The 16,313-nt window shown below is 40.5% G+C and overlaps 1 protein-coding gene across 1 annotated transcript in view; it reads right to left on the reverse strand.

Annotated features, from left to right (window-relative positions):
* The window catches only part of DRC1 (dynein regulatory complex subunit 1), a 49,653-nt gene extending 36,187 nt beyond the window's left edge, over positions 1 to 13,466 (reverse strand). The window contains exons 1-3 of the mRNA XM_058551625.1: positions 13,312 to 13,466; positions 5,643 to 5,730; positions 334 to 446 (exon numbers count right to left, since the gene is read on the reverse strand). Coding sequence (XP_058407608.1) covers positions 334 to 446; positions 5,643 to 5,730; positions 13,312 to 13,466 — 356 coding nt within the window. The remainder of the gene's footprint in view (positions 1 to 333; positions 447 to 5,642; positions 5,731 to 13,311) is intronic.
* Positions 13,467 to 16,313: the final 2,847 nt, after the last annotated feature.

The following is a 16,313-nucleotide window of genomic DNA, read 5'->3' on the forward strand; positions in this document are numbered from 1 at the left end:
CTTTATACATACTATTGTTTTAACACAAATCATGTTTGGGTGTTTCCATGTCTATCTCAACTAGACTGTGAACAGCAAGAGCAGCAGCCATGTTCACTCTTCTCTGTATCCACATAGCTTGGCACATATCAGGGGTGTAATACTTGAAGAAGGGAGGGAAGCAACAAAGAAGAGAAGGAAAGAAGAAGAGAGGGAAGATTCTTAAGGGGCAAGAAGAGGATTCTACTAAACTAAGTGTGACAAAGCCACTTTCCAGTGACTGTGGAAAATTTAGGGACCCACAGGGATAAACATCTTCACATCCACCGGGCTGCAGAGCAGGGGGTTCCTCACCTCTGACGCTTTATCTCCTCTTCTTCAACTCGCCTGTGGATCTCTCTGATATCTGTAGCTACCTGGATATTTGTCACAAACTCAGCGCCACAGAGCAGCAGTTTAGCCAATTTCTGAAAGCAAAGAAATAAGAATTTACCAAGTTAGAAACATTTTGCACAACTGTCTGTAGCTCTTCTATCCAGCCGAGCAGGAATCAAAAGCTACCTTAAGACTTTTAAGCGTAGCATCTATTTAGCATCCCATTTCCAACAGGACATTTGCCATGTGATGTTATAGCTCACAATTCAATAGCACTCTACAACTCTCAATGTACTTTAGTTTAGTCTTGTTAGAGCAGGGATCAGCCAACCAGTCACTGGCATGTATTCTAGATACGTCTCAGCACTTTGCCCAGGAGACCTCCAAGTGAATGACACTGCCAGGGTTCTTTCTAAGAGTCTTAGTTGGGAAGTGAGGCAGGTAATTATAGTTGTCATTCAATGTCCATGTCCCCCTCTACTTTTAGTAACAGAACACCCAAATTTTAGCTGGGCATTTGAAATCCCCAAATAGATACAGCTCCCAAACTCCCAACTCCAAACTGCAGCTAGAATACGATCTGATAAACAGCACATGAGCAGAAGTGATATGTGCCACTTCTGAATTGTGCGTTGAAGGGAAAAGGTGTACCTTCTGTTGCCGCCTTTTCTCCCTTCTCCCAGGCTAGAATGGTGCTAAAGTACAATGCGATTAGCAAATGAAGGTAACCTAAGGAAGGGCAGAAGGAGATGAGGTTCCCGACATCGAGGAGCCCCCATATCAGCCCTGGACTGCTTATGCTCTGAACTATTAAGTGAGGCAGAGAAATAAGCTTCTATCTTGTTTAAGCTAACATTGTGTGGGATCTTTTGTTACAGAGGCTCTAATACAGGAGAGAACTGTAGCTGGCTGCACTGCCCTCTCCCTTAACGGACTCAGGCATCTTGCTGTCGGTACTCCCCTTCCTAATCCCTCTTTGTAAATTCCACACTCGGTATCTTCACTCTTGGCCTTTTTTGATGTCATGATTTCAACAAACAGTTCAGGTATCCTTAGGTTATGCCTAAATTTTTCCAAGTCCGTTTTGGAACTTACAAATTCTCCAACTCTCAAATCATTTCTGAACTAAGAACCTATAAACATCTCTGTACCAAGGAGTTATTGAAATGATCAGAGGCTCTATTTCATCTCACCATTCTATGGCAATTTTGAAATGTGGTTTTAATGAATACAAAACAGAGCCTTAACCCAGATATCTTGGGTACTCCAGACTTTTTGAAATGCCTGCAGCTTTATCACATGTACCAAATGGTTTTACATGCATAAGGAAGCAATGGCTTTCCTGTAGTTTTGAGCAGTTTTCTATTTTCTACTCAGTGGGTGCAAACATCATAAATTTCTGAATCAACTATTTAAGACTCAAAGTAAAATTGAAAATGTTACAATCACCAACAGATCAACAGACACACCCATAATATTTTGAGACCCAGGGGAAGAGTTTAAATAGAGGTCCACATACCATATATCTAAATATTTAAAAATTATAATTCCGTGTAATAAACTGTTAAATAAAATATGTTCTGTCCTTCTACCATGACACCTTCATAACAACTTAGAGGTCCTAGTTCGAATTCAGACTATATCTTGGTTCTGCTCAGAACTTGGTGACTAAGGAAGAGCTGGTCTCTGGCCCCCAGGCTAGCCCACCCCCTTTTTCTTCCCACCCCCACCTCTGTCCTACACTATGAAGGGCTTCACATGCAGGCATGTGGATCTCCTAGATCGCATGTCCAAACTCCATCTACTCCCCTTGGCCATTCATCAAGCCTAGAGGTTGTACAACAGTGGCCTAGTCTGTCCTGAGCTGGATAGACCCTGGGAAGAGGCCCATGCAGGCCTTGAAAGTGTGCTCAGACCGTTTGGGCAGGGAATTTAGGGATCTGTGATACTTAGAGAGTGATCTAAAGGGGTAATTGGGCTCTGAGTGGACTTGAGGCATGTCCACTTGAAAGGGTGCATCCAGAGGAGGGCCAGAGCAGGACAAGGGACCCTCATCATCACTACTTCTATTTAATGGAGGGCCTACCTAGTGCAACAAGGCAAGAAAAAGAAATAAAAGGTATAAATATTGAACAGGAAGATATAAGACTATCATTTTCAGATGATATGATTATGTATGTCAAAACAAAACAAAAGAACCTACAGTTAAACTATTAGAATTAAAAAGTGAATTTGACAAAGTTGCTAGGTATCAAGTCACTATATAAAAATCAACTGTACTTTTATATATCAACAACGAATAATTATAACCTCAACAAAAAGTATAAAACCGTGCTGAGTAAAATTAAAGATTACCTAAATAAATGGATGGACATTTTATACTCATGGATTATAAATTTCTATATTGGTAAGACATTAATTCTTTCCCAAATTGGTCTACACATTCAATCCAACCTCAATTAAAATCCAAGCAGGTTTTTTGGTGGAAACTGACAAGCTGATTCTAAAATTTATATGGAAGTGCAAAGGGTCAAAAATAGCCAAAGACAATATTGAAGAACAAGAAAGTTGGAGAACTTACTCTACCAGATATCAAGATCTGTCATAAGGCTACAGTAATTAAAATAGTGTGGAATTGGCATAAAGACAGACAAATAGACCAATGGAACAGAATAGAGAACCTAGAAACACACACACATATATGAGCACCCGATTTGCAACAAAGTTGGACTGCAATGCGGTGGGGAAAGGATGATCTTTTCAATAAATGGTGCTGGGTCAATTAAAAATCCATATAGAAAATAATGAACCTTGAGCCCTACCTTTACACCATACACAAAAATAAATTCCAGATAGATTATAGACCAAAATATAAAAGGTAGAACAATAAAACTTCTAGAAGAAAAACATGGAAGAATATCTTTATAAACTTGGAGTAAACCAAAATTAAACAGGAAACAAAAAGAACTATCATTAAAAAATGATTGATAAGGTGCAGGGCCAAGGGCAGGGGCCCCTCTGCCCAGGTCCAGGGCAGAACTGGTTATTAATACCTTCATATTGAGGAAGGTGGCATTTTTTTGTATACATTTCTTCTCAATGCCAACACTCTTCATGACTTAAGTCCTAAGTGAAAGGAACCTTGAAAAGCTGCTAATGAAAACGATATTCTCTCTTTGGTTTTACTCTCAATTAAAGAGTGCTCAGGATGAACTGTATATCAGTATTTTCAAGAACATATCAGAATAAAATATAACAGTATCTCAAGATTATACATAATATCCTTTTTATCCTATACAGAATTGCTCAGAGATAACCGACCCTTAAGATGAAGTAACCTAAGTACAAAGAGGTGACGTGACTCGTGTATTTCACAGTAAGCAACAGACCTGGAATAGAACCCACAGTAGTTCAATATTCTTTCCACTACAGTGAAATATCTTATCCCTGACAGAGTACAGTAAGGTTATTCAATTGTCTCTATATATCTCTATGCTCTATAATAATATTTCAGTAACTTGAGTATTTTTTCTCTCATTAAGTACACTTCAATTTCTGCCAGAAATGATCTCTCTCCTCTCCACTTTTATAAATTCTACCTACTTTCTAAGACCCAGCTCAAATCCCACTTTCTACATATAACCTTCCCTGACCAGGCCAGCTGGGTGAACTCTTTTCCATATCTCAATTCCTACAGTATCACTGTCTATACAGTTCATTTAGCAATTAATTAAACACGGCACTTTGGCGGTTCTGGCTTGCTGTTTCGAACTGCTGTTTATCCCTCCTGCATCTCTTGTTCCAGGTCTTTTATTAAATATCCCAGGAGTCCTGTCATTGCCATGGGAGAGCAATCAATAATTTCCTTTTAATGTTCATTGAGTACAAGCTATGCACTACTCCACAGGTACACAGAAAGGCTCTCACTGTCATAGAGCTTAAAATTTCACTGGGGACACCGCACGCACACACATTTGAAAAGTCATACAAGGTAGAAAACTATCTAAAATGAAATGAATGGTACAGACAAGTATTGGATGTGTGAATTAAAGAAGTTCAGCCTCGGTTACGGAGGAATTCACAGAGGAGTTGGGACTTGAGATGGTCTTAAAGTGTGGGAAAGTAGTCTGATGAGAAGAGAGGAGGGGAGAAAAAAGGAGAGGAGAGGAGGAAATAAGAGGGGAGGGGAGGAGCTTGACATTCCAGATGATCAAAGGCACAGAGCAGGAAGAACAAAGCCCGCTGGAGGTGAGTCAGTGGATAGCCTAGCCAAAGTGGAAGGCCCAAATTAGGTGACAATGGGAGAAGAGATTGGAAAGTTAAGATGGAACAGACTACAAAGGGCCTTGAGTGTCAAGCTAAAACATCTGGACTTTATCCTATGAATAGTGAATACAATTAAAAGTGTATGAGCAAATGGCTGGATTTCATCGTTTCTTATGGCTGAGTAGTATTCCATTGTGTATATATACCACAGCTTCTTTATCCATTCGTCCCTTGATGGGCACTTAGGTTGCTTCCAAGTCTTGGCTATTGTGAGTAACGCTGCAATGAACACAGGGGTGCACGTACCTTTGCAAATTGGTGTTTTCAAGTTCTTTGGATAAATACCCAGCAGTGGAATAGCTGGATCATATGGTAGTTCTATCCTTGATTTTTTGAGGAATCTCCATACTGTTTTCCATAGTGGCTGCACCAGTTTGCACTCCCACCAGCAGTATTTGTGACAACATGGATGGACATTGAGGGTATAATGCAAAGTGAAATAAGTCAGAGGAAGAAGGTCAAATCCCGTATGATTTCCTTCATTAAGTAGTAGATAATAACAACAATAAACAAACACATAGGGACAGAGAGTGGACTGGTGGTTACCAGAGGGGAAGGGGGGAGGAAGGAGGGTGAAAGGAATAATTTGGCACGTGTGTGGTGATGGGTTGTAATTAGTATTTTGGTGGTGAACATGATGTAATCTATGCAGAAACAGAAGTACAATGATGTACACCTGAAATTTATACAATGTTATAAACCAATGTTACTGCAATAAACAAAAAATTAAAAAAAAAAAAGTGTATGAGCAAAGAAGAGACAGCATCAATGTAAGAAACTATAATATGAAAGCTTACTCCTAGACAGTTCTCAAAACGGGAAAAATTCAAATTCAGTTCTGCCTAGAGAGGAACATGGAATCTCTAATGAATTTCTTCTAATCTAAATACGAAAACCATGACATCACCCCAGCTTCCTAGTCTTACAGGACTGATGGGACCCATTTGCTCCCCAGTTCATACCAGCCTGCTCTCTTCTTTCTGCTTGTAGCTCTTGCTTTGATCTTCCTCACTCTCCTTTTTCCCATCTAAATATTCTCCAAGCGCTTCCCTGTAATGGAAACAGTAGAGAAACTAAAGTTATTTCTAGTACTTAATTCTATATTTAAAGGTTCCGTAGTGCTTCACACCATGTACAAAAATACATTCCATATGGATAAAAATTTAAATATTAAAAAAACACAATCATAAAAACACTAGAAGTAAATACAGGAGAGAGCCTATCTTAGAATAAGACCAAAGTTAGAAGAAAAGATGGAAAGATTTTGCTTCCTAAAATTTAAAAATTTTATCCTTGAAAGTCAAGGGATAAACTGATAACAGATATTTCACAAAATTTTGCTATCTATAAAATTACAATGGGCTCCTTCAAATCAATACAAAGAAGACAAAATACCAAATAGAAAAACTGGCAAAAGATGTGAACCGGCAATTTACAGAAGAAATACAAATGGCAAATAGACATGTGAAAATATGTTCAACTTCACATATAACCAGAGAAATGAAATTGAAAACCCTGTGAGATATCATTACTCTCCTATCAGATGAGAAAAGATGTAAAAGGTTGACACTATCAGGTGTGGGCCAACAGTGTGGGCACCCAACTATTCATACTCCATGGGTGGGAATATGAAGTGCAACAACCTGTCTACAAGGCAATTGGGCAAGATTTATCAAAAACTTAAATGTGCCTCCCTCTGACCCAACCTTTAGCAATTTTCTACAGACAGCTTTCACAAGTACACAAAGAAATATGCACAAGAATGATTATTGTGGCACCGACTATAATAGCAGGAACATGGAAATATTCTACACACATATTAACAGCTGCCTGTTTAAATAACTTACAAAGCAACAATACGAGAAAGTATTTTGTGGCCTATAAAAAGAATGATGTTCTGTCTAGCAAGCATGCATGAAAAGATGCCCACAACATTTAAGTAAAAAGAGTCCGTTGTAGAACAATATATAAAGTATAATATACATTTTCTTTAAAAATAGGCTTATATACACATAGAAACATTTTTGAAAGGATATGCGACAAATAGATAATAGTAATTATTTAAGGAAAGGGAACTTTACCAAGGACTTCTATTTTCTACATTTTTGTATTGCATGAATTTTACAAATAGTGCATGTGTGTGTGTGTGTGTGTGTGAATCATAAAATAAGACTAAAGAGTGGGGGGCGGGGGGGGATAAGTTTCCAGATTACAGATTTCTTTGGAGAAGGCATGGGGGAATGACCCCACCAGCCCTCATATCACTTACATCATGGAAGTCCTCTCTCTCCTCTGGCACACAGTGGCCAAGAGACTCCCAGTGCTACCTTAAGAAAAATGAAACCATCATCCTATGATGAAACAAACAGATCCCTTTATCTCATTCTTTCTTGACTTTTTCTGACACTGACTTCCATCCCTACTCCCTTTGTTCAAAGTTCAACACAGCCCTACATAGTGTTAAACCATTTTTGAGATATGGGGTTGAGTTCCAATCCCCTACTCCCTATCTAACCGAAACCCTTTTCTCTTGTCATTTCATTTACTTCCCTATTCTTATTGAACCTACTTTTTGCCCCTACTAAGAAAACTAATTGTTGCATTCTATCCAGGTCTTCTGACGTTGCCAGGCTAACGGTGTTCTCATTACTACCCAAAATGCACTCATTCTCTTGACTTTCTTCTACTTTGACCACGAATTAATTACCAACTCTATCTAAATAATCTCTTCCAACTGCTTCCTGGGGCAAAGACCAGTGCTTCAGAAAAAAAAAAGAACTATGCTACAAATTCTTATTATCTGGCTTCAACTTGAATCCCTTTGCCGCCTTTTACTTATCATTTTCTACTATCACTGCACTGTCCGATATGGTAGCCATTAACTGCATGTGGCTACTGAGCACTTGAAACGTGGCTGGTCCAAACTGAAATGTGCTACGAGTGTAAAATACACGCTAGATGGATTTTGAAGTCTTTGAACGAAAAGAAACTCAAAATGTCTCACTGGTATGATTTATACTGATTACATGTTGAAATAATACTTTTATTGGGTTAAATAATATTTTTAATAATATGTTTATTTATTAGTGTAAATAAAATAATTTTATTAAATTTACCAATTTATTATTACAATTAAGTTACTAAAAATAAATTATTAAATTTAATTTCACCTTTTTCTTTTTTTAATGTGGCTACTAGAGAATTTTAAATTACATATGTAGCTCATATTGTATTTCTATTGTTCAGTGCTGACCTAGCAGATTCCCCAAAGGAGCTGCCTCAGACTTCTTTTTCCCCAGGTTTGAGCCGAATCCCTCTTTTGGGAAACTGCTTCCTCACCACTTTCACCCATGTGGTCTCAATGGGAGCTGCCATCTTCTTGAATACTCCACCTCCCTGAGCAATCAAAGTTTTCTCAGGATTTAATATTGGAATTTAACTGATTATTTGGCTGGGTTTAGGGTTCTAGGTTGGAAATCATTTTCCTTCAGAATTTTGAGGGCATTGCTCCATTGCCTTCTAGTTTCCAGTGTTGCTATTTGAGAAACCTGAAGTCTTCTTGTTTCTTAATCTTTTCTTTGTTTGTGACAGCTGTTGTTTTTCACTTTGGAAGCTTGTAGGACACTTCTCTGTGTTATGAACTTTCTCAGTGGTGTGCCTGAGGGTGGGTCTATTTTCATTCATCGTGCTGAACATTTTCAGTCTGGTGGTCCTCTTCCATCAGGAAACATGATCTTCAGTTCTGAGAAACATTCTTGAATTCTTTCAGGGGTAATTTCCTCCCATCCATTTACTCTGTCCTTTCCTTCTGGATCTAGAAAGGAGATACTAGATCTCCTGCACCAGTCCTTTAATTTTTAAAAAATCTCTTTATTATTTTCTTTTTTCCTTTTTGCTCTATCTTCTAGGCGATTCCATCATCTTTACTTCCCAATCCTTCTATTGTTTTCCATGTCTATATTTTTAATTTCCAAGAGCTCTATTTTGTTCTCTGAACACTCCCTTTAATAGCTTCCTAGTCCTGTTTCATGGTTGCAACACCATCTCTTTTTTCTCTGATGGTCTTAATGATAGTCTTTTTGTTGTATTATTATTGTTCTTTTCTTCCTACAGATTCTCAGTTTCCTCTAAGCTGCTTTTTTCTGTTTTTTCATTTTGGTGTCTACCTTTCATACTAAAGACTTTCTTCAGACGTCTGCAAATCCTTGGCTAACTTTTCACGGTAAGACTAAAAAGCTGATGGAAGATCCGAGTGCAAGGGTGTGGCTTAACAACCGTGAACTTCAGTGCGGGATAATCTACTTGGACTGTTTTGTGGGCAATCCTGGACGTCAGTGTCTTTAAGTCCCTTCTTTTGGGCTGGTCAGATTCTGCAGAGACTTCTCCAATCTCCTGTCTGCGATATGAAGGTCGAACCCCCAGCGCTCCAGGAACAGGGAGGAGGAGGAAGATCTCAGCTCTAGTATATACACATTCACTGAATCCCCTTGTTTTTAGCACAGTATCCCTGCCTCTTCTCTGTCTACCATCCCCCAAACCATAGATCCTCTGTTTTACTTTCTCCAAACCTCCAGTCTTCTATGCAAAGTGGGAGAAAGGTTCTTGCCATCTAACTATTAATTTCCAATCAATTCTCCTTATTTTAGTCCCTGTCTTCACCCCTACATCCAGATGAACCTGACGTTACCAACTTCCTAGTCTTTTAGAGATTTACCTCAAAGTAATTCAGGGGGCTCTCAGCTTTCCTCACGACCGGTTTATATTTCCATATTCTTGAATCTGCTAAGCCATTTACCATCTGTCCCTATGCTTCCCAGCTTCCAAAATTTTGTTGCTGTTGAGTCCTCCTGTTTTTCTTGTCTTTGTGAGTTTATGTCTCTTTTTTACTTAATCCCTTTAAATGTCATTTTAATGGAGTTTTGATAGAGAGCCAAAGTACATGTATGCATTCCATTTGCCTTCTTTTCTCAGAAGTGACATCTTCCAGAAATTTGAAACTTCAATTGAGACGAGAGATTGGGAGTTTTGAGGGTGTTACCTATTAACCCTACTCTTTATCTTTATATGACATTTGATTCTGTTAACAGCTTTCTCCCTAAAACTACACCCCATTGACATACCAAGGCTCAGGCAGTAGGGCAGTGGGCACCAGAGGCAATCAAGGAGACTATAGATAATGTTAAAACAATACAACTGACTAAAAGTCAGTCTGCTTTTTATTATCACCATGTGCCAGCAACAAAACAATGTCAGTGATAAAACTTCTTTCCGGGGGCCAGCCCTGTGGCCTAGTGGTTAAGTTTGGCACACTCCACTTCGGTGGCCCGGGTTCAGTTCCCGGGTGCGTCAGCCATGCTGTGGCAGCGACCCACATACAAAATAGAGGAAGACTGGCACAGGTGTTAGCTCTGGGCTAATCTTTCTTAAGCAAAAAGAGGAAGATTGGCAACGGATGTTAGCTCAGGGCAAATCTTTCTCAGCAAACAAACAAAAAAAAAAACACTTTTTCTTGGAAAATCTTTTGTTAATCTAAGTTCTAAACAATTGCTCAGTTACTGTTGATTTTAATAATATATATATAAGCTTCAATGTAGCAACTTTTTATTCCTTATCCTCTAATTAACAAAGAAGTTACTTCAGAGAACTTGCAGTTATCCAGTTGGCCTCTGACACACATGACCCCAGCTGCAGGCATGTGTTCTGAGAGCACATCTGAAATGGTTCACAACTGTCCCAGCTCTCTCAGGCACAGCGTACCCCTGAGATACTACATATCCTTGCAGAAAAGAGACATGACATAAACAACAAGAGCCCAGTTATTGAAAACACAGAGAAACCGAACTTGAGTTATTTCAATTCTATCATTCTATATGCAACTCGTTCTCTAAACCTTGCAGAATTCATTCTTTTGGAAACATTTCTTCATATGATTTCTTCCTTTTTTTCCCAAAAATACATTAATGTAATTTAAAAGTATTGATCCATTAGCTTTTTCTTGTTTTGTACTGTAAATTTTATTTTAAAAAATTTTATTGGCATGGTTATATAAACAAAGTTCAATAAACTTTTCTTTTCAGGCTATTATTATTATCTGTACTTTAAAAATTACCTGCTCCAGGTGTTAACTTCATTAGGTACACCACTGCATCTCACAGATTTGTTTTTTCACCAGCATCAATTGGCCATTCTAACCCCATCTTCATATGACAGAGATGACCCTTTGTCAATGTTTCCTCTGCTATCAACTTCTAAATGCTGGGCTTTTTCGGGGCTTGGTCACGAACTCTCTTCTCATCTCTTTTTATCCTCTTTCTCAGTGTAATTTAATTCAGTCCCATGGTTTTAAATACAATCATAAGGCTGCTGACTCTTTGCACTAATATCTCTAATGCAGAATTCTCTTCTGCATTTAAGACCCATATCCAGCTGCCTATCGGACATCTCAATTTTAATGTCTTACAAAATCCAACTTTGCTTAATATGTTCAAAACCAAACTCTTGATTTCCAATTCCAGCCTCACTACCCCCATCACTGTCTTTACCCTCTCAACGAAAGGCACTACCATCTACCTAAATGCTCAAGCCATTCTTGCTTTTTCCCTGTCTTTTACCAGCATATCCAATCAATCAGTAAATCCAGTCAATTTCAACTCCAAAATATGTCTTGAGTACATCTGTTTTCTCTCCAAACCCACTGCCACTAACTAGCCCAGACCAACTTCATCTCTCACCTGGACCAATGCAACTGCTTCCTAACTAGTCTCCTTACTTTCACTTCTGGCTCCTCCAAACCATTCCCCAAAGAGCCACCAGAGTGATCTCAACATACATAGAAATTTAAGAAACTCCCACATTAGGTCCTTGGTCTGTAGGTAAGAGCTATCATGGTGTGGAAGGCAAAATGGGCCCCTCCGAAACTGCATTTGAGTGCATAAAATAACAATATCGCAGACCAGGGGGATGGTGGGGATTAGTGTCACCCTTAAAGATCTCAAGGATGCAGGAGTGGTGGTGCCTATCAAGTCTGCATTTAATTCACAGGTCTGGCCCCTGCAAAAACTGCATAGATCTGAGAAAATTATCGTCAATTACTGCAAGCTCAACCAAGTAGCAGTCCTGATGGCAGCTGCCTTGCAAGTGCCATGCAGCCTTTACTAGAGCAGATCGGTGTGGCCTTAGGTGCATGGAACGTGGCCACTCATTGACCAAATGCATTATTTTCTACCTCAATCAGGAAAAAGGATCAGGAAGTTCCCATTTACATGGAACAGATAATAATATATACTCACATAGCCCTCACACTCACAAGGCCATGTTAATTCTCCCGATCTCTGTCAAAATATAGTCTGAACAGATCAGGACCATCTGGACATTCCACAGAATGTCACAGTGATCCATTACATCAGGGTTGGCAAACAACAGCATGTGGACCAAATCTGACCCACCTGTTTTGTATGGCTTACAGGTGAGGATTTTTACATTTTTAAACGGTTTTTTAAAAAGATCAAGATGAATAAGCAGAGCACAGAGGATTTTAGGGCAGTGAAACTATTCTGTATGATACTACAATGGTGGATACATGTCATTATATATTTGCCAAAATTCAGAGAACACCGACAGTGAACCATGATATAAACTATGGACTTTGGGTGATAATGATGTGTTAATGCAGATTCATCAATTGTAACAAATGTACCACTCTGGTAGGGGATGTTGATAGTGAGGGACATTAAGCATGTGTGGGGGCAGGAGGTACATGGGAAATCTCTGTACTTTACCTTTAATTTTTCTGTCGAACCTAAAATTGCTCTAAAAAAATGAAGTTTATTAATGTAGAAACAAAATCGAAATATGAAGAATATTTTGTGACACGTGAACATTACATGAAATTCAAATTTCAGTGTCCATGAGGAAAGTTTTGTTGGAATACTGCCATGCCACTTTGGGCCCCTTGTGTCCGATGGCCAGCAGACAAGAAGAGAAGTCCCATCTTGGCAGCGCAGCTGACCCTGACCAGCAGGACAAGGTATAAGTGCTGTTACACAGTGAGAGTGTTAAGGAATTCAGGGGATCACGCAGTGTCTCTTGGTACCCCATTATGACAGCCCACTGTGTCTGCGAATGGACAAGGGCAGCAACTCTTGCCTGAGAAGGGTATGGTTATCAGTCTCAGACCCTTTGGGAATGAGGGTTTGTGTCCACAAGCAGATAAGCCACTGAGACCAGCAGAAGTGGTAGCTGAGGTCCACTGGATACATACTTGTGGAAGGGAGGCAGGCTGGGAAGGAAGGAGGAAAGACAGACCCCTGAGGGCTAGTGGTGGATCTCCTGCATCTTCGGTGGATTGCCCACAGTGTCTGGCACGGCGGGCTCTCAATAAAAGTGCAGACGGGATTATTATTTCCGTCTTTGACTTTACTAGTGTGTTGAACATTCTAATATCCCATACTTTACTTGAACCCTCTGGAAGAAATGTTTTCCATTTCATCAATCAACAAAGCCCGCTCACATTTGGGGCACGCCGAGCCCTCCCACAGGGGCGCCCGCCCCGGGAAGCCATGCCCTCATGCCCCGCACTGCGTCACCGGCACTCCAGGCGCTCCGCGGTCGGACCGCCCAGACCCCGCTCACCGCCTCCGAGCTTCCAGGCGCGCCGCGATGCGGAGGCGCCGGGCCTGGATCCGCTCCTGAGGGTTATCAGAGTGTATCGAGGGCCCGAGAATCGGGGTCGATAAGTGTTCCTCCTCCTTCTCCTCCAGCACCCCCAGCGATCCCGGCGGATTCATAGCGGATGCCTCCCGCCCCCCAGGCAGCCCCGCCCCACCACCGCCAGACCGCAGCCCCGTTGGTAGCAACAAGCCGTTGCCAGGGAAGAGCAGTCACGTGACCCGCAGCTGCAGTGATTGCGCGCGCAGCTCAGGCCCCGCCCACCGGCATTCCGAACGCTGTAGCGCAGATTCGGGTTTCGTTCTCTTCTGCAGTTGGGATGTAAGTACCGTCTTGAGCCCCCACCAAGGCCCAGTCGTATTAGCGGAGCCTGGAAGACTGAAGAGCTGGACCAAGTGTAGTTCATCACTTACTCACCCCGATTATTAATTCACCATTCATTCATCAAATGAATATTCCTCAAAATCATATTCATCAAATATAATTGAGCACCTACTCTGTGCCAAACTGTGCTAGAGCTGAGGATACAAGCGTTGTCCTTTCCTCATGGAGGGTGCAGAATAATAGGTCTACTCTGAGCCTATTGCCTCTTCAGATACTTTGAACTAAAGTATATTGTATACATCTATTCGTCATCCATTCATTTTTGAGCTACTTTGTGCATTGAGCCCCTATCTTTTCTAGAATGTGCAACCACTATCATTAAATTTATATCCAGCAAGGGATTGTTGTCTTCTGTAGCCATTTTCAGTAGGGCTGAAACCTAGGAGAATCCCACCATCACCACTTCCAATCACACGCTTATACACAGAGGAAAATAGTGAGGGCGGGGATGGGCGGTGGGGTACAAATGAAAGTTAAGAGCGCAGAAGCACAATTAAACTCTCAAAGAAGCACCATCCCTTGAAAAAGCACTATATCCTGGGCGTTTTTTGTGTCTCATTGCCAACAAAAAAGTGTTCTTATTGAAAATTAAAACCCTTTCAAAAACAAACTGGATAACGTTTGACGGAGTCTTGTCACACTGTCCTGTGGGAAACTCGGGAAAGGGCGCTGGAGCAGTGAGAAAATGCAGGTAGTAGTCCTAGACCTGCCCTGCAACCTCAGGTAAGTCGCAACTTCTTGAGGACCATTTTCTCAACTGTTATATGGTACCATCTGCCTACTCAACTCACATGCAATTGTGAGGCCAAAGAAGATAAGCTCTTTGTGAATAAGACCTACCCAGAGTCAAATGGAGTACTTTTTTTTTTAATTAATTTTTCCAAGTCTTCAAGTGGTAGAGAGATTTAGGAGTGCCAAAATCTTGCAGCAGCCGAGTCCAACAGCTGCCTGGATCCTTGTCCCATATCTAGCCCAGGGTGGGGGAGGGGATGTTTGCTTCAGGGTCCTCTGCCAAATCTCTCTCTTCTGGCTGTAACCTCAAGCGTTAAACTTCCCTAGGGGCCATGGAATCAGAGGAGCAAGGTATAGTTTTGACCTCGAACTCTTCAAGGTTCTGGTCTGTGTTTCTACCATCTGTGAGAAGAGAAACAAATACACGTGTGTGTGCATGTCTATGGCTGGGAGCAGGATACCCTGAAAGTCAGTGGGAACCAGCTGTTACACCACAGATAGGTGAGAGAGCAGGGGTGCCACAAAACCCATGAAAAGTGATCAATGAGATACTCGGCCTTAGAGCTGTCCCCAGATACCTTCATTCCAGACATCTTTTGTAATGAATCTGACTCTTTTTTTTTTGCTGTTTGATTGTTGACAGCTTTTAAGCCTCACGCCTTTCTTCCTCTCTGCTCCAGATCCCGGCAGCTGATTAAAAGAAAGGAGGGAGGGGGCCTGGGTGCTCTCTACTTTGGCGCTGGCAGGAGGTTCCAACTGTGTGAGCTGGGTCCTCTCATCCCAGCCCCCACCGCCTAACCACAATGAAAGCCTCAAGACAGTCTCCTTTCCTGGCTCTCTCCAGCCATCTTCCAATCAGCTGGGACGTCTTCCTTGCTGTCACAGACAGCCTCAATTATGTAAGTAATAAAGCTTATTCATAGGTGTGGAAAAAAAGACACTCTCATTCACTGCTGGAAAGGCGTCTTTTAGGAGGACAGTTTGCCAATATCTGTTAACAGTTTAAATAAGCATATGCACTGACTAGGCAATTCTACTTATAAGAATTATCCTTGAGAGATAATAGGTCTAGGCTATAGCTCCATGGGGTCAAAATGACATCAGTTTTAGTCAGTACTGTATGTTCAGCACCTAGCCCAATACCTGATATGTAGTGAGTGCTCAACAAACATTTGCTGAATGCAAGAAATGGACACAAATGTATCGGTATGCTCACGGCAGTTATTACCCAGTTATTAAAAATTTATTTTATTAAATTTTTATTAATATTTATATTTATTTACAATAATTTGTATTAATTAATCAAATTTATTATCGTTATTAAAAAACTGGATATAACCCAAAATCCATCAACAACAGAACTGATAAAGCATTCATAGGATGAAAAACAATGCAGTCACAAAGAATGAATCTGACCTAGAAAGACATCCAAGATCTATTAAATGAGGAAGGAAAGATGCAGCACAAAGTGTAGAGTATGATCCCAGTTTTATTTGAAGTATATGTAGTATGTACACAAGAAAAACAGGGAAAGAACACAAAGTAGTTGATCTCTCTAGGGGTTGGGTCTATGGGTGGTTTTCATTCTCTATTCAAAAAAAAAAGTTTACAAAGAACACAAATCACTTTTGATGTAATAAAAAATAAAGTTTATTTATTCATTTATTATTTTTTTAAAGAGCAGTGACAGATCCTGAAGAGACTGCAGCAAGCAAGAGTAGTAGGGCTGTCACGGATGAGAGGAATTCGGGGAGGGATGTCGCTGAGGATTCACTAGCCTTCAGAGACTAGTCCTCATGTGGCAGGCAATTCTCCAAAAGCAGACCTGCTTTTGAGAATTGACTTATGCT

The sequence above is a fragment of the Diceros bicornis genome, chromosome 12 (assembly GCF_020826845.1).
Source record: "Diceros bicornis minor isolate mBicDic1 chromosome 12, mDicBic1.mat.cur, whole genome shotgun sequence".
Lineage (NCBI taxonomy): Eukaryota > Metazoa > Chordata > Mammalia > Perissodactyla > Rhinocerotidae > Diceros > Diceros bicornis.